At 44.9% G+C, this 25,242-nt stretch overlaps 9 protein-coding genes across 9 annotated transcripts; 6 read left to right on the forward strand and 3 right to left on the reverse strand.

Annotated features, from left to right (window-relative positions):
* Nucleotides 1–685: 685 nt before the first annotated feature.
* Nucleotides 686–2,389, forward strand: HG536_0E05880 (uncharacterized protein; the record flags this gene model as incomplete). The annotated part of the gene is made up of 1 exon (XM_037284455.1): nt 686–2,389. The coding sequence occupies one exon, from the start codon at nt 686–688 to the stop codon at nt 2,387–2,389; it is 1,704 nt and encodes a 567-aa protein (XP_037140351.1).
* Nucleotides 2,390–6,065: 3,676 nt separating this feature from the next.
* Nucleotides 6,066–6,992, reverse strand: HG536_0E05900 (uncharacterized protein; the record flags this gene model as incomplete). The annotated part of the gene is made up of 1 exon (XM_037284456.1): nt 6,066–6,992. One exon carries the CDS (start codon nt 6,990–6,992, stop codon nt 6,066–6,068), a length of 927 nt encoding a protein of 308 aa, XP_037140352.1.
* A 733-nt stretch (nt 6,993–7,725) lies between these two features.
* Nucleotides 7,726–8,115, forward strand: HG536_0E05910 (RidA family protein; the record flags this gene model as incomplete). Its single annotated transcript, XM_037284457.1, has 1 exon — nt 7,726–8,115. One exon carries the CDS (start codon nt 7,726–7,728, stop codon nt 8,113–8,115), a length of 390 nt encoding a protein of 129 aa, XP_037140353.1.
* A 5,435-nt stretch (nt 8,116–13,550) lies between these two features.
* On the forward strand, nt 13,551–15,554 carry HG536_0E05930 (sodium:solute symporter family protein; the record flags this gene model as incomplete). The annotated part of the gene is made up of 1 exon (XM_037284458.1): nt 13,551–15,554. One exon carries the CDS (start codon nt 13,551–13,553, stop codon nt 15,552–15,554), a length of 2,004 nt encoding a protein of 667 aa, XP_037140354.1.
* A 1,105-nt stretch (nt 15,555–16,659) lies between these two features.
* Nucleotides 16,660–17,235, forward strand: HG536_0E05940 (uncharacterized protein; the record flags this gene model as incomplete). The annotated part of the gene is made up of 1 exon (XM_037284459.1): nt 16,660–17,235. One exon carries the CDS (start codon nt 16,660–16,662, stop codon nt 17,233–17,235), a length of 576 nt encoding a protein of 191 aa, XP_037140355.1.
* Nucleotides 17,236–18,797: 1,562 nt separating this feature from the next.
* AQY3 (Aqy3p) lies at nt 18,798–19,442 on the reverse strand (the record flags this gene model as incomplete). Its single annotated transcript, XM_037284460.1, has 1 exon — nt 18,798–19,442. The coding sequence occupies one exon, from the start codon at nt 19,440–19,442 to the stop codon at nt 18,798–18,800; it is 645 nt and encodes a 214-aa protein (XP_037140356.1).
* Nucleotides 19,443–19,923: 481 nt separating this feature from the next.
* Nucleotides 19,924–20,235, forward strand: HG536_0E05960 (uncharacterized protein; the record flags this gene model as incomplete). Its single annotated transcript, XM_037284461.1, has 1 exon — nt 19,924–20,235. The coding sequence occupies one exon, from the start codon at nt 19,924–19,926 to the stop codon at nt 20,233–20,235; it is 312 nt and encodes a 103-aa protein (XP_037140357.1).
* A 659-nt stretch (nt 20,236–20,894) lies between these two features.
* On the reverse strand, nt 20,895–21,836 carry HG536_0E05970 (aldo/keto reductase family protein; the record flags this gene model as incomplete). Its single annotated transcript, XM_037284462.1, has 1 exon — nt 20,895–21,836. The coding sequence occupies one exon, from the start codon at nt 21,834–21,836 to the stop codon at nt 20,895–20,897; it is 942 nt and encodes a 313-aa protein (XP_037140358.1).
* Nucleotides 21,837–23,417: 1,581 nt separating this feature from the next.
* Nucleotides 23,418–23,744, forward strand: HG536_0E05980 (uncharacterized protein; the record flags this gene model as incomplete). The annotated part of the gene is made up of 1 exon (XM_037284463.1): nt 23,418–23,744. One exon carries the CDS (start codon nt 23,418–23,420, stop codon nt 23,742–23,744), a length of 327 nt encoding a protein of 108 aa, XP_037140359.1.
* Nucleotides 23,745–25,242: the final 1,498 nt, after the last annotated feature.

Raw genomic sequence — 25,242 nt, forward strand, 5'->3', positions numbered from 1 at the left:
TTCAGTGAACAGCTCGCAAAGAACTGAGTAGCACAGAAGGGTGTAGGATCGAGATACAGCGTATCATCCCCTGTTCTCTTCATTACACCTCGAAGCCTGGGATTGCTGAGCTAGCGGAGCCACCAAGATCACGAAACAAGATACGACGGTATGTTACATTGGTAATCCCAGCTTCCCGATGAGATCAGTTCCTCCAGTCGGGTCCGCGAACATACCATTGCCCGTGGCAGATGTGACATGACTGCTCCTTGGATGGACACATTCATCGGCCCGTTTGCGTTATCGCAGACCGTTTTCGAGATAAGATTTAAGCTCTTTTTCCCACCTTCCCGCTTAGGAAAGTGCCCGAACAGGAAACCTTCCCTTCCAGGAATTTTTTTCGTTTTTGTCCGAGTCCGAGGATCTGCAAGATCTGCAGGCTGCCTACCTTTGCATATATCTCCAGTGATTAGATAAAGCCAAATATTCCAAGGTAAAGATCAGCTATGTGTAGTGCATCGCTTCATCCCAATCAATTATCTGATCAGTGAAGCTTTGGCGCTTAACAGGAGACATGGTGAAAGTGAAATTTTGTAGTATATATTGGGACCGAAAATCTAGTCAAAGAGACTTCCAAAGGCTCCAGTTTATTTAGTCAAACAATAAGTGTACGAGCACACAAGTGAATTTGATTGCCGCTAGCACAATGACGTCGATGCTGCAGGCGACGGAAAATGTATCTCTTTCGCCTTACCTCTCCAGCCAGGTGAAGGAGAACATGAAGACATCTATTCAAGATGTTATCGACACAGAAGAAGGTTCGTTTTCTGATGTGGGAAAGGAGCCATCACACCAAATTGTGAGAGGGCTAAAGTCTAGGCATATACAGCTTATTGCTCTTGGAAGTGCTATTGGAACTGGTTTGTTCATTGGATCTGGAGGCGCCTTGAGCACTTGTGGACCTGCACCCGTGCTAATCGCTTATATTATTATGTCCACGTTTATCTGGACTCTTATGAACCAGTTGACTGAGATGGTCACTTTGGTCCCACTGCCAGGCGAGGCTTCGCTCAACTCGCTGGTGAGGACGTATCTCAATCGCCCGCTTTCGTTCATGTGCGGTTGGAATTTATTTTATGCCATGGCCATGATTGCTCCTGCTGAAATTACAGCATGTGCTCTGCTGGTCCAATATTGGACAGATGCTAACACAGCTATTTTCATTTCTATCTTTGTTGTTGCCACGGCAGTGTTAACTATGCTTCCAGTCAAATTCTTCGGTGAGAGTGAATTTTGGGTTTGCTCAATCAAGATTCTCACTATTACCGGTTTGATCATAGTGGGTATCGTCATTTTCTTTGGTGGTGGCCCCGCACAGGACCATGTACTGGGTTTTCACTACTGGAAACATCCTGGTGCTTTCAAGGAACACTTAGTCCCGGGCTCAACTGGTAAGTTTCTTGCTGTTTGGACTGCCATCATCAAGAGCGGTTTCTCTTTTGTTCTTGTTCCCGAGGTGGTGACTTCATGTTCAGCTGAATCCACCAATCCAAGAAGAAATATGCCTAGAGCATGCTCCAGATTTATCTACCGTCTAGCCCTTTTCTATGTCGTTGGTTCCTTGGTGATAGGTGTTGTCGTTAGCTCGGATGACAGTAGCCTGCTGGATGCAGTCTCCACGGGTGATTCTACAGCTGCTGCCTCCCCTTTCGTCATTGGCATCAAAGAGGCCGGCATCAAGGTTTTACCCCACATCATAAATGCTTGCATTATGACCAGTGCCTATTCCTGTGGAACAGGAGTGTTGTATGGTTCTTCGAGAACCCTGCACGCAATGGCAATGAGAGGTGAAGCTCCAAAAATTTTCAAGAAAGTCAACAGATTTGGAGTCCCTTACTACAGCACCGGATGTGCATGTTTGTTCACTTTGCTTGCTTATCTGAACTGTTCCAAATCATCTTCTGTTGTTTTCACCTGGTTGAGCAATATCGCAACCATATCCGGATTTGTCAGTTGGGTCCTAGTCTCCACGGTGTACCTTAAATTCAGAAAAGTCATCGACGAACTAGATCTCAATGATAGAGTACCTTTCAGAGTACGTTTCCAAAAAGTTGGCGCTTATTGTTCGATTGTTTTTTTCACTCTGCTAGCTTTGACAAATGGTTACGCAGTATTTATTAGGGGCAATTGGGATACTAGTACCTTTTTCACTTGCTACATTACCATTGGATTCGTTTTCTTGTTGTTCATTGGCAGTACCGTATACTATAAAGAGGTGAGCTTTAGGAACGCTCAGGAAATCGGGGAAGATCTCATACCGAAAATAGATATATGTGATGAGGAAGAAAGAAATGAAGTGGTCCCCGTCCCGAAGAATTTGCTTGAAAAGATATGGTATACCGTAATCTAAGGCTTCGCCTTCAGCTTATAAATTTAGGGTAATTTATTGATAATTTTGGGAAACTGATCTTCAAACCGTTTGTGAGCCTAAAAAAATCGGAACCATATTTATGTTTCTTCAATGATGAATGGACAGGACCAATGATTATGTTTCTGTACCTTGGAAACTATTGGACTTTACCTATGTGTGATGCCGCACGTCGCTCCGACAGAGCCTGTCCCTTTTCTTTCTTCTGAGTGAGTGAACATTTTCACTCCGATCATCGTTCTTCTAATATTCTAGTTTTCTTTATGCCGTGATGCCAATTGGTGTCCCATCAACTGGGTCCAAATCTAGCTTCAATGTACTTAAACAAACGACTTACAGGATAAACCATGAAATCCATACCCTAAATTTTAAATCTCGACTTATTCGAAATTGCAGTGAATGCGAGTGTTATCAAAGGTCTGAAAGTTTACTGAAGAACTACCGGCAATGAAAGCATACCTGTGTTTTCGCAATGACAAAAGCTTCACTCATGACTACTTCCAATCTATGACGAAGAGGAGAATGAATTTGTGTCAATGGCTGTCGGCTACGCGTCACTACTAAACCTAATGCACGTCAGAAGCCAAGAGGTGTTGCAATATTGCCGCTTAAAATTTATAGCCAGTTTGGAAAACCATATCAGACTACAGCAAATATTGAGCACCCTTTACTGGAGGTTTTAACTCCTATCTTGTATCTTTATCGCGGCAAATTCCAAAGCTGGGTGATACGAAGAAGATCAAATCTACACTACCCTATATGTGGAGGTAAACACTGCAAGGCTACTCCTTGAACATATACAAAGCCACCGATATCATCAATTCTACAGAATATATCACGATCTTTAACAGCTGAAATCGCCTTCGCTAAAGAACCAATTATATTCCCCGGTTGTACCAAGTCGCCGCCTAAAGTATTCGATAATGTAGACGCAACGATGGCACACGCGGGGATTCGAGAAGTAGAAACATGCTAACTTAACATTTTACGCTATTCAAGTGCCTCATGCCATGAGATACCGTTAGGGAGAAAAAATATGCACTCAAAGAGGCGGAGAAGCATATAAGATAAAAGGATGCACGTATTAAATATACAAAGGAGAATATGCGTACAGAAGGAGACCAAAACGAGATCAATACGAACCCACACTGGGGATATGCTATCTCTCAGGAATGCGGTCGCATGTTCGCAACTTGGATCAAAGTTCGAGAAGTTCTACAAAATAGGAAAATGCATTATTTGTACTATCCTCCTCGGTTAACCTTATCGCGAAGGCAAATTCCTCCTTAGAGAGAAAACATCTTTCCCAATTCTTAGTATTCTGAGTTCAGTGGGTAAGCAAGCAAAGCTGCTCGAGATTCTGAGCAGGCTTCGTTCTGCATGGCGCAAAAGATATCACCAATAATTAACTGGCGATAGTGTAAAAAAGTTCGCCTACTATACCGCAATTAAGGCCATTGAGTTGATTGTCCTAGGATATATTTCAAAATGGTCCATTCTCAGCCAGATTTGAAGGGGGAAAGCTGAATGAGGAACAAAAGGAAGCCCCTCAGTCCGCATGCCTGTAATGCTAGGAGGTGTCCTGCATTTCTTAGACGGATTTACGCTCGCGTAAATCTTTTAGAGATCCGCGTAGCACTTTGACGAAGCGGGGGTGAAAAAAGGCACACTGTGCCATTTAAAAGTCAGAGGCGTCCATCAATGGCCGTCAACGGAGAGCATCTCTCGACGCTTGGCAAAGGTAAATCCCGACTTTCACTCAATCGTTTTCTGCTCGTGGATGAGGCCTGCACCGTTCTCTCGTGCTGCCTTTATTATTACAGATGCGATGCTGCCGGTATCAATTGCTCAATGCTCTTCACAATGGTTGCTCTAGAAATGAAAAGAAGGGCTACTGGTGCATATACGATAGTCGAGATAGTAAAGGGACGTTTTGTTAAAGCAGCTCATTGTGTGTATCTAGTACTCCTATGGCACAAGCATTATGATTGCAAGCATGCTTTACTAGGTTAATCACAAGCGTTCGCCCATATCGCTAATATCCACTGTGGTATGTGATTTCGTATTCACCATCATTGTTGCTGCCTACACAATGTTGGGAGGTCTCAAGAAAATATGTTTGAGTGAATGGGTTCGTACAGTCATAATCTACTTGGTTATCATCTGCTCTCTTCTCATCTGCTACAATACAGCTGGTCTGATCAGCTCGAGCGGCAGACAGTCATATCGTCTGCAGGAAATCTCAAAAACACATCTTTCCGCTGGATATGAGGGTAGTATTTAACCTTCTCAAACAAAAGCCTTGTGATGTTGATATGGAATCACATCATCAGTAAGTGGGCAACTGTGCTTGCTGATCCATCGAAGGGTCAGAAAGTCCTTGCCGCCAAGCCAATATCTACAATTTTTGGAAACGCCATTGGATCTTCGTCCTGGTTCATATGGAGTTTTTGACTCAAAAGGCGCTGGCCGCCTTAGCACATACCAGCAATCCTGTTTGTTTGTTCCCTGCACAAGAAGTTAACATTAAAATGTCTCTTGCATTCCTGATGGCCAAGTCCAGCGCTGCTGCTGGTATTCTAGTATTTCTCATGTCAGTTACTTCTTCCCTGTTCGTCGAACTGGTTTCCGTTTCCTCGGTCATGACTTATGACGTGCTCAGGGTCTACAACAAGCCTATGCGACTGGAAGTCAACTCGTCAGGGTCTACCATTTCTTTGTGATTCTTTTCGCCCTCTTTGTTGGGGGTTTGACGGTGATATTCAAGCACATTGGCATTGCAGTATTTGACTCTTGACTTTCATTGGTATAGTTTTGGTAGCTGCATCAGTCGGTATCACACTGACGTTATTCTGGCGAAAAATGAGTAGGGATTGCTTCTACTGGGCAGTGTCCTTAGGTTCATTAACAGGTCTTGGCTACTGGCTTGGTGCTTGCAAGCGATTCTATGGGGAGATCAACAAGGACAACCTTTCTCTGGTGAATTCCACTATAATTGTCACTTTCTCGACTTTGAGCCACTTTTCTTACAGCATCATAGTCACTTATCTAAAACCTGGCAACAGCTCACTAGAGAACCTTGGAGAGAAGTTTATAGTGGGAAACGATGCAACCGCTCAAGAGAGGAAAGGCATGCAAATAGATGAGGGGACCAGGGGTTAAATTGAGCTCAGTCTTCAAATGGGCCATTATTGGAACATTCGCCTTGTGAGTAGCGTTCACCTTCTTACTACCCTTCCGGATGTATGGTCAGAAATAAATCATGTCCAAATCGTTCTTCAAGGGCTGGGTGGTTGGCAGTATCATCTGGCTTTTATCTCTTTTCTCTACATTACATTCTATCCGATCTACGAGAGCAGATCCGCTACTTTCGAGTTCTTTAGAACGCTTACTGGTAAAGCGAAAAACCAAGTGGTGTTATTATACAGAGGCGATCTTACACGTTTTGCTGATGAGCAACACAAGAAAGGTTCAGGAATCGAAAGCACTCGCGAAAATTCCGACAATGATTCCGAGCAGGAGCTTACATCACCGGAATGACAGGAACAAATTTGTACCTTTCGGTAGTTTTTATTTGGTATCTATTAGCGTAAACAATAATCGGTTCAAAACGAATATATATAGATCTAGTCTAACTTGCGACGACAAACTGGCTCGGTTATTCGAAAATTGGCCATGGTCTCCAGTCAGGTTGAACGTATCTCTTGGCTCCTACCTCGTCAATTAGGTGTGTCACAAGCTCGATGTCTTCATCAGATACAGTGATTTGTCTGAAATTCGATTTAATGCGCTCAGCATTTATTGACTTTGGAAGAACACAATATCCGCGGGAAAGACCCCAGTTGATGAGGACATTAGCAGGTTGTGCATCATATTTTTTAGCGAGATCAACAAGCACTGGGTGGGTTAGCATGGCAGAATCAGACGACCCCAAAGGCGAATAGGCCTCAATGACTATACCACGGGCCTTGCAGAAATCAATGAGCTCGGTCTGAGGTAGCTGTGGGTGGATCTCTATCTGGTTGACTGCTGGCACAACCAGCTTATCCTCGGAATCCGAAAGCTTCTTCAAGTTGTTGATCGAGAAGTTGGAAACACCAATATTTCTACATTTTCCTGACTTAGGCAGCTCTTGCATTAGCCTCCAGGTCTTGACGAAGTCCCAGTCTTCCACATCGATATCACGTCTACCATCTGGCAGTAGCGGGATGGAAAACCAGTGGCCAGTGGCTAATTTGTCAGCTTTTAGAGCCACTGGCCAGTGCATCAAGTAGAGGTCCACGTAGTCCAAACCAAGTCTTTCCAAAGAGCCTTCCAGACCCTCTTTTGGATTTCTGTGCTGAGTAGAGAACAATTTCGTGGTAATCCATAGGTCTTCTCTTGGAACTCCCGAATCTCTAATAGCTCTGCCGACAGCACTTTCATTTCCATAGATAGCTGCGGTATCGATATGTCTGTATCCCGCAGCAATTGCCGACTTGACAGCATTATAGGTGTCCTCTTCACCTGACTTCCATGTTCCCAAGCCAATTGCTGGGAGCAGAGCGCCTGTGTTTAATTGCAAAGCAGGGGCGGTTTGAACCATTGTGTGACGATAAGGTTCGATTAATATGCACCGATATTGACTCAAGACTTGTGACAGAAAACTCTCAAACTTTAGGTATTTATATCTTTGGGAACAGAGTTGGCAAGAAAGCTAGCTTTTATGGCTACTCTAATGATTCCTCGATTGTTTATTTAATTTCAACCGAGCTATTTTCTGTCACTTGTCTCGACATTCCTTAGTAGGAAGGTCAACTGTTAATCGATGAGCTGACTAATTATTTAGCGGCCTTGAGCCCGACATCAAGCTTCAGGCTGAAGCATTGAGCTAGGCTCTGCTGTCTGTGACAATGGTCGAAAGAGGGACTAGTATTGGCTACTGGTCTCCTAGCAATACCGAGTTTCTCGGATGGAGACAATGCGCTTGCTCGAAATTTCATACTACATCAAGCTTATGCAGCTATCCTCGAACTTTTACTGTCTTATCGGTTACCCATCCGCACCTGTCTTACACACCCACCAAGAGCATCCCTTCAGCGTCGCGGCGCTACCATCTATGCTGATAAGAACACAATTTCGACTCTACGATAGGAAGTTGGAACCTGGAACGTATCTAGAAATTCCTTGTGTGGAATTCAAAATGAATCTGTGCTATCACAGAGATTGGTCGAAAATGTGGCGCGGATGATATAAGGACAGCAGTTTGCAGGTTGGCGACCTGATCTGTAAATTGGTAGTTCCAATTTAGGGCACCGATCCTAGTCTATTAACAAAGAATGGCAAAGCAACTTCAATGGGAAGAAGTTGGCGCTGCCGCCCACGCTCTACTTTCTCCTGGCTACGTGACAGCAAAGAACAGTCAAACTTTGTACACTTCTGGCTGTGTAGGAACTGATCCTAAAACTGGCGAAATACCAGATTGCATTGAAGCACAGACCAGGAACGCACTTGAGAACCTCAAGGCAATTTTAAAAGCTGGTGGCAGCAGTCTAGACAGCGTTTTGAAGGTTTTGCTTTTCGTAGCTGATGGGAGCTATGCAGCCAGTGTCAACAAGGTTTATAAAGAGTACTTTCCCAGCAAGCCTGCCAGAAGCTGTGTTGTAGTAGCTTTCCCAGATCCTACCCTCAAGGTCGAGTTGGAGTGCGTGGCAGCTGTAGAGGAATAGATCCGTGCAGCATCGCTTAAAGATGTGCTGTTATATAGGAGTATCAGCGATATAATTCAACCAACGTTCAGTACACATTCTTTTGTAGTGCAGACTGCGAGAAGAAAATGAACTCTATGCCAATCGTCTCTGAATTCTGCACCGATTGTGCTGAAAATGACAACGACAATGAGCATAAGCGAGAGCTAAATCAAATTATCATTCTCAAAACCTTACACCTCAAGAGAATATTTGTGAACTACGCTATAGCTTAAAACATGAGATGCAAAAATAATATTACGCTATACCAAAACTTCTGGAGCAACCCCTTCGGAACAGGACAACTTCATTTCTTTCTTCCTTATCAGCGATATCGATCTTCGGTATTAGATTTCTTCCAATATCTTCAATATTCCTGAACCTGTACTCCTGGTAGTAAATGGAAGATCCGACCAGTAGAACGAAATCGAAACCCAGAGTAATGTAAGCGGTGAAGAAGGTTCTCGTATCCCAGTTACTCCTGATAAAGACAGCGTAATCGGTTGTCAAACTCAAGACCCAGTAGAAGAAAATCGAGAAGTAAGCGCCAGACTTTTGGAAACGGACCCTGTATGGGACCCTATCATTGAATCCATTTTGCTGATGACTTTTCTGAACTGTAGCTATGCCGTTGCGACAATAACCCAGCTGGAGAAATCCGGAAATGGTTGAGATGTTACTCAAGCAGTTGAGAACGACGGAAGAACACTTCGAACAGTCCAACTAAGGGAGCAGAGAGGAACGAAGGAGGAGCCGCTCTTGACGATTTCTGTTCAGACGGCCAAAAACTTACCAGTGTTACCGGGATCTAAGTGGTCAGTGAAGGTTCCAGGATGTTTTCAATAGTGAAAGCCCAGCACTTGGTGTTGCGAAGGGCTACCGCCGAAGAAGATGACAATACCGACAATGATCAGGCCAGTGATAGTGAAGATCTTGATCGAGCGAACCAGAACTCTCCCTCATCAGAGAACCTGACTCGAAGGGCAGTTAGTGCTGCTGAAAGAGAACAGAAGATAGAGATGAAGATTGCGCTGTTGAGTGACTTGAACAGTCAACTGAGAATACTGAGTGTAGGATGCCGTAAAAAGTGCAACTCTGTCAAATAATTATGAGAAAGTGGTGATATTCCTCGCGCAGCACGTTGTGTGCTTCGAAACTTGGCGTAACTCGGTAGGATCTCACTGTCATGGTTCGTGTCAATTCCGCTTTGTCTTGATCCCAAGTGCGCCTTAAACAAAGTTCCCCGTCAGAAAGTCACGATCGCGAGCATTGTATGGCCAGACTGGATACAAGCGCCCTCATCTTCATTTGAGAAAGTTTGATGCTAGCAACATCTCGCTGAAAGGTTTGAAGGGTGAGGCTTGCGCCCGATGAGTAAACTGTGAAGGTTTGCTTGGTTGGTATGAACACTACAATGTGAAAAACATCTTGGCACAAGCACAGAAAATCGATCACGGCCCATTTTTTGAGAATAGTGACTGTGATCAAACGCGCTCCACTTCTGAATACTTGGCTGTTCACTATGGTAGACGTAAATTAGGTCACGTGATTGCCTTACAGTGGCATCGTCCTCGGTGACGTTGTATTGAATCTATTCGGGTACTGCGATAAGCTATATGAGCAACCGTACAAGAATCATGCAGGAAACCCTGTCCAAGTAAACCCATCACTTTGGCAGCTTGCGCTACTGTCGGTTGATATTTCCGTCGATTTAGAGTCGTCTCCTTATGCATTTTATCTCAACATATTAGCTGCAGCTAGGACGCCTCAACCTGTTTCTCTGTATTTATTTCTAAATCCGGTTGTGCGCTTGAACTATTACGACATTCAGATCACTTGACCTTTAATTCTCGAAATAAATCGACTTTGTTTTAAAATTGTAATCCACAGTTGAAAAGGCCCTAGTCATTCCCACCCTCTCCCTGATTAAAGTTGGAGGGCTAAGTAGCCTACGATTCCTATGTTTGTTCGTTAGTTGAGACCCTTTCCGCAAGTCAGAGCGCTCTTTTCCATTCTGAAAGTTTTCAGTTCTGGACGGCTTAAATCAAACTATGAAGTAACCTCAGCCCATCTTCGTGAATTCTATTAAACGCCAACGGTTTAGTTTTTCGAGATTTGATTCGCTCTAGTCTTTCAAACGTTAATTTTCGGATGAATCGTTGGATATTGTAGGAATCAAACTGTTCCAAGTGTATCTGTAAGCAGTTGATGGCAACTGTGGGTTTTCCATTTCCTCTGCTTCGAGTGGAGGAAATAGTCGACTGGCCAGGAGGGGTTCTGGCCACTGCGCGCGTCAGTAGGCTGTGAGTTCCTCGTGAGTACACCCAGGTGTAGATGTCATCATTCACTAGTTTTGGAATTTTCCCATTGGGATCGCAACCCATTACCTTCCAACTTCATTATACGGTATCTGAGGGCGAGTCCATTACTGGGACCATCAAAACAAGTGACGACAAAGTCGGTGGCAAAGAATGACAGTGCACAGGCCAGAAAGGTATTGATTTTGGTGACAGAGCTAGTCATATGTTGGGCTAGTTTAGTTAGTTGTTTTTAATCTTTATGTGATTTAATTCCACTCCCTCTTGTATGCAAACCGACTTCCAATTGATTGAGTGTTAGAAACCAATGGGAAAAACGAGCCGTACAGCGGAGGGAGCGATGTTAATTGTGAGAGGCTCTTAATGGAGGCAGTACGCTCGTACACCTCGTTTTGGATTGTTGGCTTGGCATTTTTTTTTGGAACGACTTCCATTTAAGGCAAACCCTTTTCGGGTTTGGATTCCAAATTAGGGAGTTTGCCTATGTAGTCTTTTCGGGTTACCACCGGTTACCCGGTTAACTGTGTTCTTGGCAACCAACCACACTATTGGCCCTCGCTGTAACTACCGCTAGGCTGTAAATTTTCAGTACAAAGGAAATATTTTTCAACCTTGTCGGCCATTGTCATAACAATTAAATGACTATACTAGACTATAAGAAATCCACAAAGACCCTGAAGTTTATGTTATATTGTGGATAGGGCGTAAATCAGCCCTTTTGACTTTGCCAAGGTAGACAAAGCACGTGACTCCGAGGCTTGGTGATTTATAGATACTATTTGTCACAGCGTCAAGTCCTTCTGACTGATTCTTTTGCATACATTATCACAGAATCAGTTGGGGCGCGGGAAAGAAATGCGATTACTAAAAGCGAGTTGTTCAGGCTCTGGGATTTGCTCACAGCCTTATTGCCTGCCATGATGTGTCCCCCCCGAGGGATGCAATATACTGGCATATTACGATCGAATTAAAGAATCGAGAGTTATTGGTATTGGCCATTGCTCCCATGCTCTGGGTGAAAGCGTGACCAGTAACCCCTACCCGTTCTCTGCATAGTATTCTTGACTAATAAGCTAGCTCAATACTTCAGAAAGAGGAATATTGAATGTTTTAAAGGTAGTGCCACCTTTGCCTCAAAACAGGCCCGCTATTGCATTGGTTTATCATAGGCACAACAATAGCTATACAGACAGTTATCGTATATGAATGGTAGGTTATGTGGTTAATTAACTGCAGTCTTCTGTGTTTATCAAAGATGCATAGCGCTTGTGGCTTAAATATCTCGATCAGATTTTTTTTCGTCAAGTTGTTTCGACTCCTTGTTGAGAGTATGTAGTCGGTATCTGATTCCGAGTGCGAAGCTGGGTCCATCGCAAGCAGTAAATGCAAAATCTGTAAAGAAAAAAGTGAACCCCCAAAGTAGAGCTGAGCCGATCTGGGGAATTTTGGTACTCATAATGCTCTTGCTTAAGCCGCTCAGTGGCAGGGGTATGATGTTTTGAGCGAGATGCCAAATAGCTCCTAGGATTTGGTTTTTTGTCCATGAGACGCTTAGTTACCGTACGATCAGTGAAAACCAATGTTCGACTCTTGATTATCATTTTCTCGCGATTTTCTCGCGTATATACATACCGCTGTCGACCAGCTGTGACTGACTGACGATCTTGTTTGCCGGTAACTCTTAACATTGAAACTTTACGGAAAGCATACCTTGTAATAAGCCCCCGGCCACTGATGATAGGGCGTCGAAGCCCAATAATTAACCATAAGGCTTCCGTTAGTTCTTCATGCGAAGCACTTGAGGATACTATCTTTCCACTAAAGTAGTAGGATTTGGTTAAAGTAAGATCTAAAGGGCACAACGATTTTCCATAAGCAAGAGTTTGGGCGATAAGTTACTCGTACTTCTTGTCGAAACAAATAGTTTTTCTTCTCTCCTGGCATTGAGACAAGCAGGTGTTCAGCTCCTCATGATGGTTGATACCCAGAATCTCGGCGCTTTCGCTGATACAAGAATACGTGGAGTCTACCTTTGGAATTGCTCAAGAAACGCGAAGTTTGGACTGAAAACATGGCATAATCTATCGAAAACGCCCAGATACCACGAGCTTACGGTCATCTGCCTATGAGCCTATGGACAACTTACTCACCTCACCCTTCTACCGTTCGAGAAAGAGTAGTCTCTTGCCGAAGCCAGGCGGTCTCACATATTATCAGAAACAACAAACTCTACGATAGGATTGCAACGGCATCACATAACGCAAGCTTTGAAGGTATGTGCTGTTCTTGAGCCCGCCTTCGCCCTTTAGTGCTTGATCTCCCGTCATTGTGGCCCTAAATTTAAAGACTTTGCGTATCAAGAAACATTCCTGCCTCTGCTGAGTGTCGGACTCGCTTGTGCTGAGAGCGTCTATTACCCTCGAGGCCTTTGCTCCTCCGATAGATTCAGCCTTTGCATGCAATGCTTATCAGCGAGAATGGGTAAGACGTATGGCAGTGCGTCCCGGAATTTCTTTCCATTCTGGGAGCTTATCGCTCGCAAATTCAGTCGTTAGCTAATCTGCTGGCGATCGCCAAGAAAATAGATGGAGATGAGTTAACACATGTCTCAACCTGCCGCAGCGGCGCCAAGACCGTTGATCTTCCCGCGAAAACAATAGCCAACTGCACACTAACATGCTCTCCAGGAAGTCAGTAAGATGATGTTATCAGTGATAAGTCCGGCGACCGATTTCCGTTAAACAATTACTAGACTCCAGGTTCAAGTTGCTTGCAGAGTAGCATGTGCTTGTCGCGAAGTTGCTCCGTACTGGTCGAAGGATGGCTACGAAGACTAATCTAAAGTGTAAAATCCCTTTAGCTTATCGCCTGGTTGGTGATAACCTTGTATCTCCATCAAATTACGCAGCGGCGTTCTTATCAGTGGTCCACTGACTGAGTGCCATGATGAATAGAAATGTGTTTGGAATTCCGCTGGTATATAAGATGGGTTTCTTCACTTGTTGGAGGAACCATTGTCTGAAATCACCTTCATAACCTTTGAAAGCTAATCACCTTGAAACTGCAAGGTGGAAAAAGTGCGATCCAATTAGAGTAACAATGGTTCAAGTATTGGACGCAGGTTACGGTTATGGGTTCGTCGTCGGCCTGGGCGCTGCATTCGCCTTCATCATGATCTTTGTCACTAGGGTTCTGACAAGGTACATGGGAGAAGTTCAGGACTCTGAGCATTTCTCAACCGCGTCGCGTTCGATCAAGTCAGGTCTTATATCCTCGGCAGTGGTTTCTTCATGGTGCTGGCCCGGAACGCTACTTTCTTCATGTGTGTATACCTACAGATACGGTGTCGCTGGCGGCTACTGGTATGGGATCAGTGGTATAAGTCACTCAATGCTATTTACATTGATCGCTCTGCAAATGAAGAGAAAGGCAACTGGTGCACACACTATCGTTGAGATCGTGAGGGCCCGTTTTGGCAAAGCGGCTCACTGTGTTTACCTCTTCTACTCTTGTGGTACAAACGCTATCATTGCCAGTATGCTTTTGCTTGGTTGTTCGCAGGCATTTGCGCACATCTCGGACATCCACATTGTTGCGTGTGCTTTCCTCTTCCCTACTAGTGTTGCAGCATATACAATGCTTGGTGGTCTTAAAAGTACGTTTTTGAGTGACTGGATTCACACGGTCATCATATACCTTGTTATCATCTGTTCTTTACTTGTCTGCTATGGTAGCTCCAATCTCATTGGGTCGACAGGCAAGATGTGGGACCTACTACAAGAAGTGTCCAAAACGCATCCCTCGGGGGGACACGAGGGGAGCTATTTGACGTTCTCGAACAAGGGTCTTGTCATGCTGGCCTGGAGCCAAATCATGAGTGGATGGGCCACTGTGTTTGCAGACCCATCCTACGGCCAAAAGGCCATCGCCGCCAAGCCCTTGTCGACGATTTCTGGCTATGTTATTGGTTCCTTATGCTGGTTCATTATTCCTTGGAGTTTCGGACTTGGGACAGCCCTAGCGGCTTTAGCACTCACGAACAATCCTGTGTCGCTAACCTACCCAAAAACCATTCCCACAGAGGAAGTGAACATGGGGATGCCTCTTCTGTACGGCCTCTACGCCATCATGGGTAAATCTGGAGCGGCGGCCGGTATTCTGGTGCTCTTTATGTCGTGCACATCTTCGCTTTCAGCCGAACTGGTGTCATTTTCCTCGGTTATGACTTACGACGTCTACAGGGCTTACATTAAACCGGACGCCAACGGCAAACAGCTAGTCAGAGTGTCGCATTTTTTCGTTGCTGTGTTTGCCTTGTTCGTCGCCGGATTAACCGTTATGTTCAATTACATCGGGATCACAATCTCATGGATTTTGACCTTTATCGGTATTGTCTTGGGCGCTGCTCCAGTTGGTATCACTCTTACTTTGTTTTGGCCAAGAATGAGTAGACACTGTTTCTACTGGGCGCTGCCATTGGGTTCTTTCACTGGTCTTGGATGCTGGCTGGGTGCATGCAAGCATTTCTATGGAGAGATCAACAAGAACAATCTGTCTTTAGTGAACTCGACCATCATTGCCAACTTCTCGACCTTCGGAGCAACGCTCCTCTATTGTATTGTGATCAGCTATCTCAAGCCTGATTATAGCTCACTCGAGAACTTGCAGGACAAGTTTACTGTGGGCGATGATGCGACTGCCAAGGAAAAGAAGCTGATGCAGTTGGATGAGGAAACAAAGGCCAAGCTAGATGCCGTGTTCAAATGGACCAGCATTGGGGTATTTGGGCTTTGGGCTTCTTTCACATTTTTACTTCCATTCCCAATGTATGGTCAAAAGTACATCATGTCCAAAGCATTCTTCAAAGGTTGGATCGTTGTCAGTATTATCTGGCTCTTCATTGCGTTCTTCTATATTACTTTCTACCCGATCTATGAAAGCAGAGATGCCATACTTGAGTTTTACAGGAAAGTCACAGGTAAAGAGAAAAGCCAAGTTGAATTGTTTTATGGTGAGGAGCTTCGCCAAGATTCCCCCGACGAGTTTTTGAAGAGTACAGAGATAGAGGAAACCAAAGAAAAGGGTGACAGAAGTTCCGAGTAAAGAACAGAGCGAACGTGCTTAGTAGTTTGTTTTTTTTTTCGATGTAGCAGTTTGATAACTTGTAATATTTGAATAGTTTGTTTCTCCAAGTGTGCGAGGCAGGCAGCTACTCATCGGTCCTTTTTTCACAAAAGAGGTCGCAGGCAGGTTGGGGAAAACACCCCAGAAAATACTTTCGTAATTTAATTCTCAGGAAGATCGCGAATCAGTAGGCCTTTGCAACAGCCAGTCCAACATTTGTTGCGAACCGGCCTATCGAAATAATAGATCTTCCCTAGCTGGGGCCTGTATAACAAGAGCCACGATGACGAGCCGACTAAAGATAGCATTCCTGCCATGAATTGGTTCTCTCCCCCGTGAATGGAGATGAAAAAACCATGCTTAGGATGTTTTTTCTTACTTCTTGTGCTACTGTCTGCAGGACGGGCCTCCGACAAGTTTCTTTAATACTAGCGGACATACTACGTTGACACTAAGGCAGTTTGCAAAAGAAAAGTGCCAGTGCTCAAGCTAAGTCAAGTTTTCACCTTTACCTCTGTCCTCATTTTTTAATCGTGGGAGCCATGATTAGTCAAAGGATGGCATGCTCATCTGTCGAATTGAACGACTTCCAAATTTAGAAGCTGATTCCGTCACTAATGTTGGAGTGAATAGACAGCGTATTCTGGGAGCCTGGCTTCAGGATGCCAGCAGCGGAACAGGGCTTTCTGCAAAAAGACTTCTGGGCATGGTTCTGCTGAGCGAAAAAACAAAACAAGACTATTGTTAGGAGTTCAACTTGACTTGCCGGGTATCTATGAATTGCCTCGAACGACTGTGGTAGTCATGCCCTCATAGATCCAGTAGATTCGGAGCCGAATTACAGCCCCCCCTATAAGTAAAGACGAATCAATGATACATAAGTGGGATGCACAATGATGATGAATAGGCATGGAACAAAGTTATTTTCTTGGCATTTCCGAAGAAAAGGCGAATCAGATCAGGATGAGCAGAAAGGTAGCATTGATTACTGGAGGTACCAAAAATTTGGGGAAACTTACTGCAATTGAATTGGCATCCAAACAGAAATGTGACCTCTTCCTCCACTACAATAGTACTCAAGGCGATGAGGATAGCTTCGCAAAGAAACTATAGGAGGAGTATGGCGTTAAAGTTGGGCTCACAGGCTTCTCTCACTGAGCTTTTCGATGCTGCAATCAAGAGATTTGGAAGAATTGACATTGCAATCAACAATGTTGGGAAAATGTTGAAGAAGCCATTTACGGAAGTGACCGAGGTAGAGTTTGATGAAATGGACGTCGTCAACAACAAGGTAGCATTTTTCTTTATATCAGAATCTATGAAGAAAGTTGCCGATGGAGGGCGCATCATTATGCTTGCGAGTTCTCTTTTGGCTGCTTACACTCCATTTTACACCCCGTATCAGGGTACTAAGGCAGCCTCTAAGGAGATGATGGAAAAGAACATCACCGTGAATTGTGTTGCACCGGGACCAATGGACACTCCGTTCTTGTATGCGCAAGAGACACCAGAGGCTGTTGAGTTTTTCAAGAGCAGTGCTTTGCAGCATCGGCTGACTGACATCAAGGACATCGTCCCAATCATAAACTTTTTGGCGACTGATGGCGGTTGGATTACCGGTCAAGTCATTTTTGCTAATGGTGGGCTGGCTGCAAATTAGTATCAGCTGAAAGTGAATGCAGGAGTTGATTTTGGGCGCTGGTTCACTAAGCCAACTGTGGTAATTGAACTGTATTCTTGGTTGGGAAACTAAAACTCTAGCTCATCGGTTTATAGGCATGATTTTTATCTGATTGGATTCATGACAAAATTTATCGACCTATACAACTTGGCCTGAGTAGATTGTTGCCTGGATTTATGCGGCGCAGAAGACATCAGTGACACTACTGCAACTATACAGTCAATGTACTTATATGCAGTTGTACATGTAATCTCCGAAAGCCGGCACGGACGATGTGGGGGGCCTCTGTTTCCATCTCCTTCTGTTGTCAGCCCTCAAGATATGGCAGCCAACCTACCCCACAACGTCATCGCTATGGCGTGGCCAAGAAGTAGCCAGTCATTGACCAACCCATATTAGCGAAATCATTGAACTTGACGCCAACAGTGTCATATAGGGTCACACATATGACAATGTCGAGCGCCGCCAAGAATAGCGTCAACGACATCGATACCGGGCACAAACAGAGAGGCAGTCTTTATCTTTTACCCCCACCGTGAATGCTGGTTCAAGTTACATACACTGCGCAAATGACTTGTGAGGAAGATATACCGAAGGTGAGAAGCGCAATGCACCTAGCCAGTTAGTTGGTTCCAGAACTACGTTTAATTACTTCACTGGCTATGGCCTGTTCTCACTGTGCCCGAAAGAGGTAGGATCCTTTCGACAAACACAGTGATCCACAGAAGTGAAGATACAGAACGAAGAAGAAGCTTCATCAGGCTCCTTTGATGATAGAATTTGTGCTGTCTTAGCTAAGAAGGCTCCTGTTCCCTTTCCACTATCGTTACCTGTGGGCAAGGTTTCTGAAAAAATCAGCAGCAAATATTCGGCTGGAGAGCTTAAGGACCGGATAGATTATGTGGAAGCTAAATCGGTAAGAATAAGGGCTATTTGGTTGGGCGGAAAGTCAGCGGTGCTGACATCATGATGAGCTTTCCGTTAACAATGGCATTCAGTCGCGGATTTTGCTCAGCCGGAGAATTATCCAAATGGCAGTAAATGGCTGGAATCTTTAAAGGCTTTGGATTCGTATGTGGCCGCAGAGAAGAAGATCAAATCATTATTGTAGTAGTCGCAGGATTTGACATGTACATTCTCTCGAAATTCTAGTGTTTGGTATGCTAAAATGCATGACGACTCGTGTGAATTCAATACGCGGTCTTTTTATTTCTCTGGTGTTTGATAATTCAGGATGGCAAGTTTGAGTGTCTGTTCATGCCTGAGCAGCCCTGATTTCGTCATTTCAACTTAAAGCTGCCCCAGATGCAAGGATGAGACTACAAGGGTTTAGAGTGCATGGATCTAGTAATTTCGATGCATGATAGTCATTCTACTTTCTGGATTGAAATACCCATCCTCTACAATCACAAAGAGCAGAGATTCATTATCATGGTTAGTATATAATTACAGAAGTCATTTCATTATCGTCAAGGATCGAGAACACAAAAATTCAAACGGCTTACAGTAAGTGTAAGATAAGATATTAAGAGGACCAGCCCTTATTTGGGTGCCGTTTTGCCATTTTTCACTAATGTATCCGAGGAAATATTATGCTGCCCAGAACTCAGAGGTGTTGGTCCCTCGTCTGTTGTAGCTTCGACGCTGTTGTGCAGTAGTTTACCAACTCTCTGTTCGACATAGCCTTTATCAGGGCAGTTCACTGGAGATTCGCTACCAGTGAAAATGAACAGGTTGTACACTAGCGCACCAGCGATGCCTCCAGCGATTGGAGCTCCCCAGGCACCCCTGGCCCACCACCAAGGGAACAAGTGCAAGGTCTTGGCGCCGTAACCGACCATGGCAGCAAAGATTCGAGGTCCCAGATCACGAGCAGGATTTATCGTGAAACTGGTTTGGTAACCAAAAGCCATACCGATAGCTGCAACCAGCAAGCCAACGACGAACGCTGTCATACCATTCGCAGGTGGTGCATTAGTGTCATCTAGCAGGGCCATAAGGCAGCCCACAAGCATAGCAGCACCAATAAACTCGTCAAAAAAAGCGTTTCTCCAAGTAACGTAAGGCTTTGGATTCGTAAAGAGACATACTCCAGTTGCGGCAGTTCTTATATCTTTACCACCAGTAACGTAAACTCCAAGCATGCAGCCGAAGCCTCCATACAAATGACAAGGAACCACCTCCATTAGTGACAGTAGCTTGCAGATTACCACATGTTCCTAAATTTTGCTTAGGCTCTGTGGCTACCAACCTCAACTTTCGGAACTGCAGTGAAGCACAGCAACTCGATCGGTGCTAGAATCAGCTTAGTTCTGTTTCAATGATCTACCGAGCCATCTCGTTCGAACATCGACCATCTGGGTTGGAAGACTTGATTGACAGGTAGATTATACCTAGCATGCTCGCGCTGCTTGGTATGTAAGCTTTGAGTTGCCGGGCTCAATCTGCGTTTCTACCTTTACTTCCGAGGAACAATACTAGCATCCAAGCGATTTCAAGGGGGACTTGGCAAACTCGACTCACCAGCAATACACTGTGACGGGTTGGTCGATTGGCGAGGTACTAGGATCTTTTTTGTTGAACGAATATTGGAACAGTTCCGCGGTACAACTACTTACGGGTTTTTGATGCAGGCAAAAGGTAACTTTTATACCGAATTATATCATCATGTCTGAGTTGTTTGCACCCGCACCTGAGCCTCCTACCGAGTTGGGCCGTTTAAACCTTTTGTCGAAAACCGCTGGCATCAAGGTTTCTCCCTTGGTCTTGGGAGGGGCATCGATTGGGAAAGCATGGTCTGAGAAGGAGAGTAGCTTTAAATTGCTAGACGCATACTACGAAGCGGGTGGGAACTTTATCGACACAGCGAACAACTACCAGAACGAGGAGTCCGAGGCTTGTATTGGAGAATGGATGGAATCGAGGAAGGTCCGCGACCAGCTGGTGATCGCTACAAAGTTGCGATTACAAATCCTATGATGTGGGCAAAGGCAGAAGTGCGAATTTTGGAGGGAACAGTAGGCGCAGTCTGCATGTAAGTGTCCGCGACTCCTTGAAGAAGCTGAAGACGGATTGGATCGACATCTTGTATGTACACTGGTGGGACCATATGACTTCTATAGTGGAGTTGATGGATAGCTTGCACATTCTGGTGCAGCTGTGGCGCAGCGGCATTTTACGACCCGTTGAAGAAGTATCCAGTCGCATTTACTTCGGCATCTCGGATTTGTGAGACCACTTTAATCAACTGTTTGTACCGCCGAAATGTGGTCTGGGAAAGCGCGGCGAGTGAGGAGGAGCAAGAATCAATAATATTACGCGTGTAGCCGAGAACTAACGTACCAGATTACTATTTCAGTGGGAAGTTGGTTATCAATCAGCAGAGTATATCAAAGCCAGCTCATAAATTTGTAAACAATTTAATGAGTCCTGTCAAGGAATCGGCAATAAATTTGATCTTTCAAATCAGGTGGAATCGTTAAAAATCTAATGGCAGCGGTGACTATTTTGAAACAAGAGCCTTTCGCTTCACAGAGAGATTAGCAAACTTCAAGAGAACTCTAATCAAGTGTTAATCTAAATAGCGAAAAAAGCAATAGCTTGCGTCAACTGGCTTGTCTCCAATTGTCTCAATTCAGTCAGAACGAGTAATTATCAAGAGGTGCTTCGTGCTTAATTTTCTCCCACAGCTTGTCTATGTCGGTGACAATATTTGCGGGCAAAGGGCCCTCGGAAATGGCATCTAGAGTGTCAGCCACTTGATCAGCGTTCCTGCCTCCAATAATAACGGCATCTCTAAATTTGTCAGAGAGTATCGAATTATGCACAACCCATCTGTAGGCCAGACGAGCTTTCGATGTGCCCACTTCCTGTGCTAATTCGCCCCACCTATCAAGAGCTGTCAAAAGTACGGGTCTGTTGTATAGCTTGGCATAGATCTGGCTAACTGGAGTGTTTGGATCGAATCTGCCCTCACCGTTCTTGATACCATCAGTGCTCCTTGCTAAGAACCCTCCGGCAATAGGGGAATATGCGTAGAAAGCCATGTTGAGCTTTCTCAACAAAGGAAACAGCTCAGATTCTGATCTGCGAGCCACGGCATTATAATTACCTTGATAAACGGTTGGTAAAACGTAACCTTTACTTTTAGCGTAATTGTATACTTGCTCAACGTCCTTTGCTGGAAAGTTTGAAAGCCCAAACTTCTTGAACTTTCCTTGCTGGTGCAATTCGTTGATCGCATCGATAGTCTCCTTGATATCTGTGTCGCGGTCGGGACAGTGAAAATAAAAGATATTGACACTCTCAGCTCCTAGTAAACCCAGCGACTCTGTAATTGATTCTTCGATTCCTTTTTTCGTCAAGCTACCATCAGTAAATCCCTTAGCTTTAGTATCTATCACAAACTGCTCAGGTAAGTTCAGCTCACCAATGGCTTTCTCGCTTCCTGGATAGATTCTGGCCGTATCCAGTTCTTTGATACCATTCTTCTTTAAAGCTTCAACTATTTTGGATGCTTCCTCATGTGGAAGTAAACCAAATGGGTATGCCCCGTAGACGATTTTAGGCGAGCTTGACATTGTAACGTGAGATCCTTATGTCGGTCATGAGGATATAACTGTAGCATATAATGGGGTGGCAAACTACAGTCCTCTTATAGGTAAAATTACCACAGCAGAAGAACCATGCCTTCAACATGCTCTATGTTCGCTTAGTAGTGAGATATGTCCGATCAGCTACATGAAGACCGTGCGGCCCTTTGCGAAGCTATAGGCTTAGAATTAATCCCTTCTACTCGTTTAAGACGGACATTAAATGGACTTCTGGTCCTGGAAAGTTCTCCCGCCTTCTTGCTAATCATTCCGTGGCGATATCATAGCCTATGCTGAACTGAAAGTGCCACTGCTGGTTGTGCCGGGCCTACGTAGTGGCTTTGCCGTAACGCAATAGTTACGGAGCGTAGTCGGACTCAAAGTAACACGAATCAAGTAGCCTCGGTGGGGCCTGACGGAGACTAAGTCTTTGCTTGGCAAGCGTGCATGGTTTAGCCCAGCGCGAGGGTAAAATCTGATGCAAACAACTTCGCTCCGAATGGAGCTACCTACACCGCCATGGGAGCCATTTAAAGGTTGGCTATTTCATAATAAATGGTATGTGAAGAGTGAAAATCCTGTACGTTTGGACCTAAGAAAAAAAGTCTTGGCATTTTTTAGAGTCCTGGTAACGGCTATGGCCTCTCCCAAAGCTTTAAATGTATCATGACTTGGAATTGTCACACCGATGACACCGGTGTGGCCTGGAAACTTATCCACGATCCTTTGCAAGTTGTTGAAAGTGACCAAATTTACTTCAGATACGTAATTGATAATACAGACTACTACTTGCTACCCATCTAGCCGTCGACGCCTGATCATTATTATTGGACTTGTGAAGGCCCTCTAAAGAGAGCTTGAGCCCAAAAGTCCTGCAGAGCACGCATTTTAAGGCCCCAGAGTATTTATCACTACCAATAAAATGACAGGCTAGCTAATTGCAGGCTATCTACGTCAGAGAAGATTGGGAAATATAGTTCGAGATGGAAGAACAGTTTAAAAGCTTGGGCAATGAAAGCACGTCAGAAAGAATGGCTCCCAGAGAATACCCGCTCACGAACGATCTCAATCAGAAGGTCGGAGCCAGGCAAAATGATTGTCAGCAATTCCGATGTCATGCTTAAACAAAGATCACCTTTGCACTTTTGTTGTGGAGGTTCAATTCCAAGGAATGATAGTATGACAGGGGGTTTACAGTTAATTTGACTTTCCACGAGACTGGCCAGTGAGTATGATTTCGCAGGGAGGCACCGCCGTCCGTACTGGGAATGCATCTCGGGGGAGTTTCTGCCGCATCGCGAAACAGACATCAAACGGTTCAAAAAGATGTACCATGGGTACGAAGGTTTCGCAGACATCTTGCATTACCTCGGATTCAGGGATTCTGCTCTCGATAATTTGTTCCTCTACGGGATTGACATACATTTTTTCCGTGGGGAGTTTTCACAGTGATGCAAGAACTGTCTGAAGGATCATGAGATCTGTCTCTGTCCCAGAGACGGTTGGTCGCCGCGCGGAAAGTTGAAGTCTTATCGTCGTATAGCCCTGGAGGCTTTAGCTGTTAGAAGAATGATGATGGATGATAAACAGTACGAGGCATACCTCGAGGAGATCAAGCCATGCTACAAGGATCCATTCCGATTTCTGGACAAGTTTAATAAGGAAAAAGATGAAATATATTTTGACCTGCTCCTAATGTATAACTGGTATTTGAATCTGCTAAGATCCCAGCGCCCGATCAAAGCTCTCGAATCCGAACGAGGCCTCCGCCTTAGCGATGTGTTCTCTCAGACATCAATAGAGATACACAGCGGGTACTTTCGTATTTGGACGGAATTGAAAGAGCAAGAGATCGGTGTGCCTGAGTTTTTCAATGACAGTCTGAAGTCTGGGTAATGCAGACCTCTCTTTTTCACGGCTGTTTACTTAGACAAGCCAACTTAAGTTTTTCATCAAACACAACCAGATCAACTGAACAACAAATACACGTTTAGTCGGGTAAACAGGGCAATTCAGGACTGATTTCAGGTCTCAACAAACCCACATAACAGACCACTTCGTAACACCGTAAAGTGACCACTACATAATACCGACCGAGCTGAGCAGATGGAGCCCATAAAAGTGGCAAAACAGGCACAAGAAGTGCACGAAGCTGGGGGCTGAATGGGCCGAACTTGATGCCGTACGACGCGACAACTTGTTTGTTGACACGTAGATCACCGAGCGACCTCGGCGGCTCAGCCGTGAGGTCACATGGGCCGTGCACAGCGACCGCGTATCTCCTACAAAGCCCGAAGCACAGCCGTCTGTTCACATGGGCCGTGCTCAGCGACAGCCCATGACGACTGGCGTGGCACGTGGGGTCCCTGTGAGGGTAACGAGGATGGCTAGACGTAAGGTTTAGATGTAAGGTGCGGGTAACGCTTCGATGTAAGGTTTAGATATTATGTTTAGAAGGAAGGTTTAGATGTAATGTGTCGGGTAAGGTTTAGATATGGGTATGAGATGTAAGATTTATATATATGGGTTAGATGTACGGTGCCAGGTAAGGTTTAGAGGTAATATTGTCCCTCTACCTGTAATTTAAGGCCTGTCGATGTGAGGTTGCTTTTCCTTTCTGGGAACCGTCCACGTGATAGCGAGAGAGATAGCCCTGGAGGGATGAGATGATGCCATCCCGGAGTACAACAAAGAGACGAGTGATTGATGAAGATGGAGCCAGGCTAGTTTATCCGTAAGCTAAGAGGAAGGATGTGGTGGAGATATTGTTTATCGAGGAGAATTCGGTAAAGAAGAGAGCTGGTCGGTCGCGTTTTTAGCGTTGTAAGGATGTGGTGGAATGTTGAGATGAATGATGGGTGAGGGGGAGAGAAGAGAAGAGAAGAGAAGAGAAGAAGGACGAGAGAGGACGAGATGAGAGGAGAAAGAAAGAAGAAGAATGCGGTGGGAGAGGAATGAGAGGGAGAGGGAGAAGAGGAAAGGACGAGAAAGAAGAGAGGAGGAAGAAAAGAAGGAAGGGTGAAGGGAGAGGGATAGGGTGAAGGTATGTGGTAGGGTGGAAGGGTAGAAAGAGATGGGGGGGAGAGAAGGAATGATGAGAGGAGGAAAGGGTGGAAGGATAGGGTGGGAGGAGGTGAGGAGGGGAAGATGGGGTGGAAGGAAGGAAGGGGTGAAAAGGAGAAGAATGAAGAAGGAAGGATGTGGTGGGTGAAAAGGGGATGAGAGGGAGAAGGAGAGGAGAGGGGAGGATGAGGTGAGAGAGGAGTGGTGAGGAAGAAAGGGAGGAAGTGAAGAAGGGAGGAGGGAGAGATGAGAGGGAGAGAGAAAGAATGGGTAAGAAGAGGGAAGATGAGAGGAGGAAGGATGGGAGAAGAGAAGGATGGGAGAAGAGAAG

This window comes from Torulaspora globosa, chromosome 5 (genome assembly GCF_014133895.1).
Source record: "Torulaspora globosa chromosome 5, complete sequence".
Classification (NCBI taxonomy): domain Eukaryota; kingdom Fungi; phylum Ascomycota; class Saccharomycetes; order Saccharomycetales; family Saccharomycetaceae; genus Torulaspora; species Torulaspora globosa.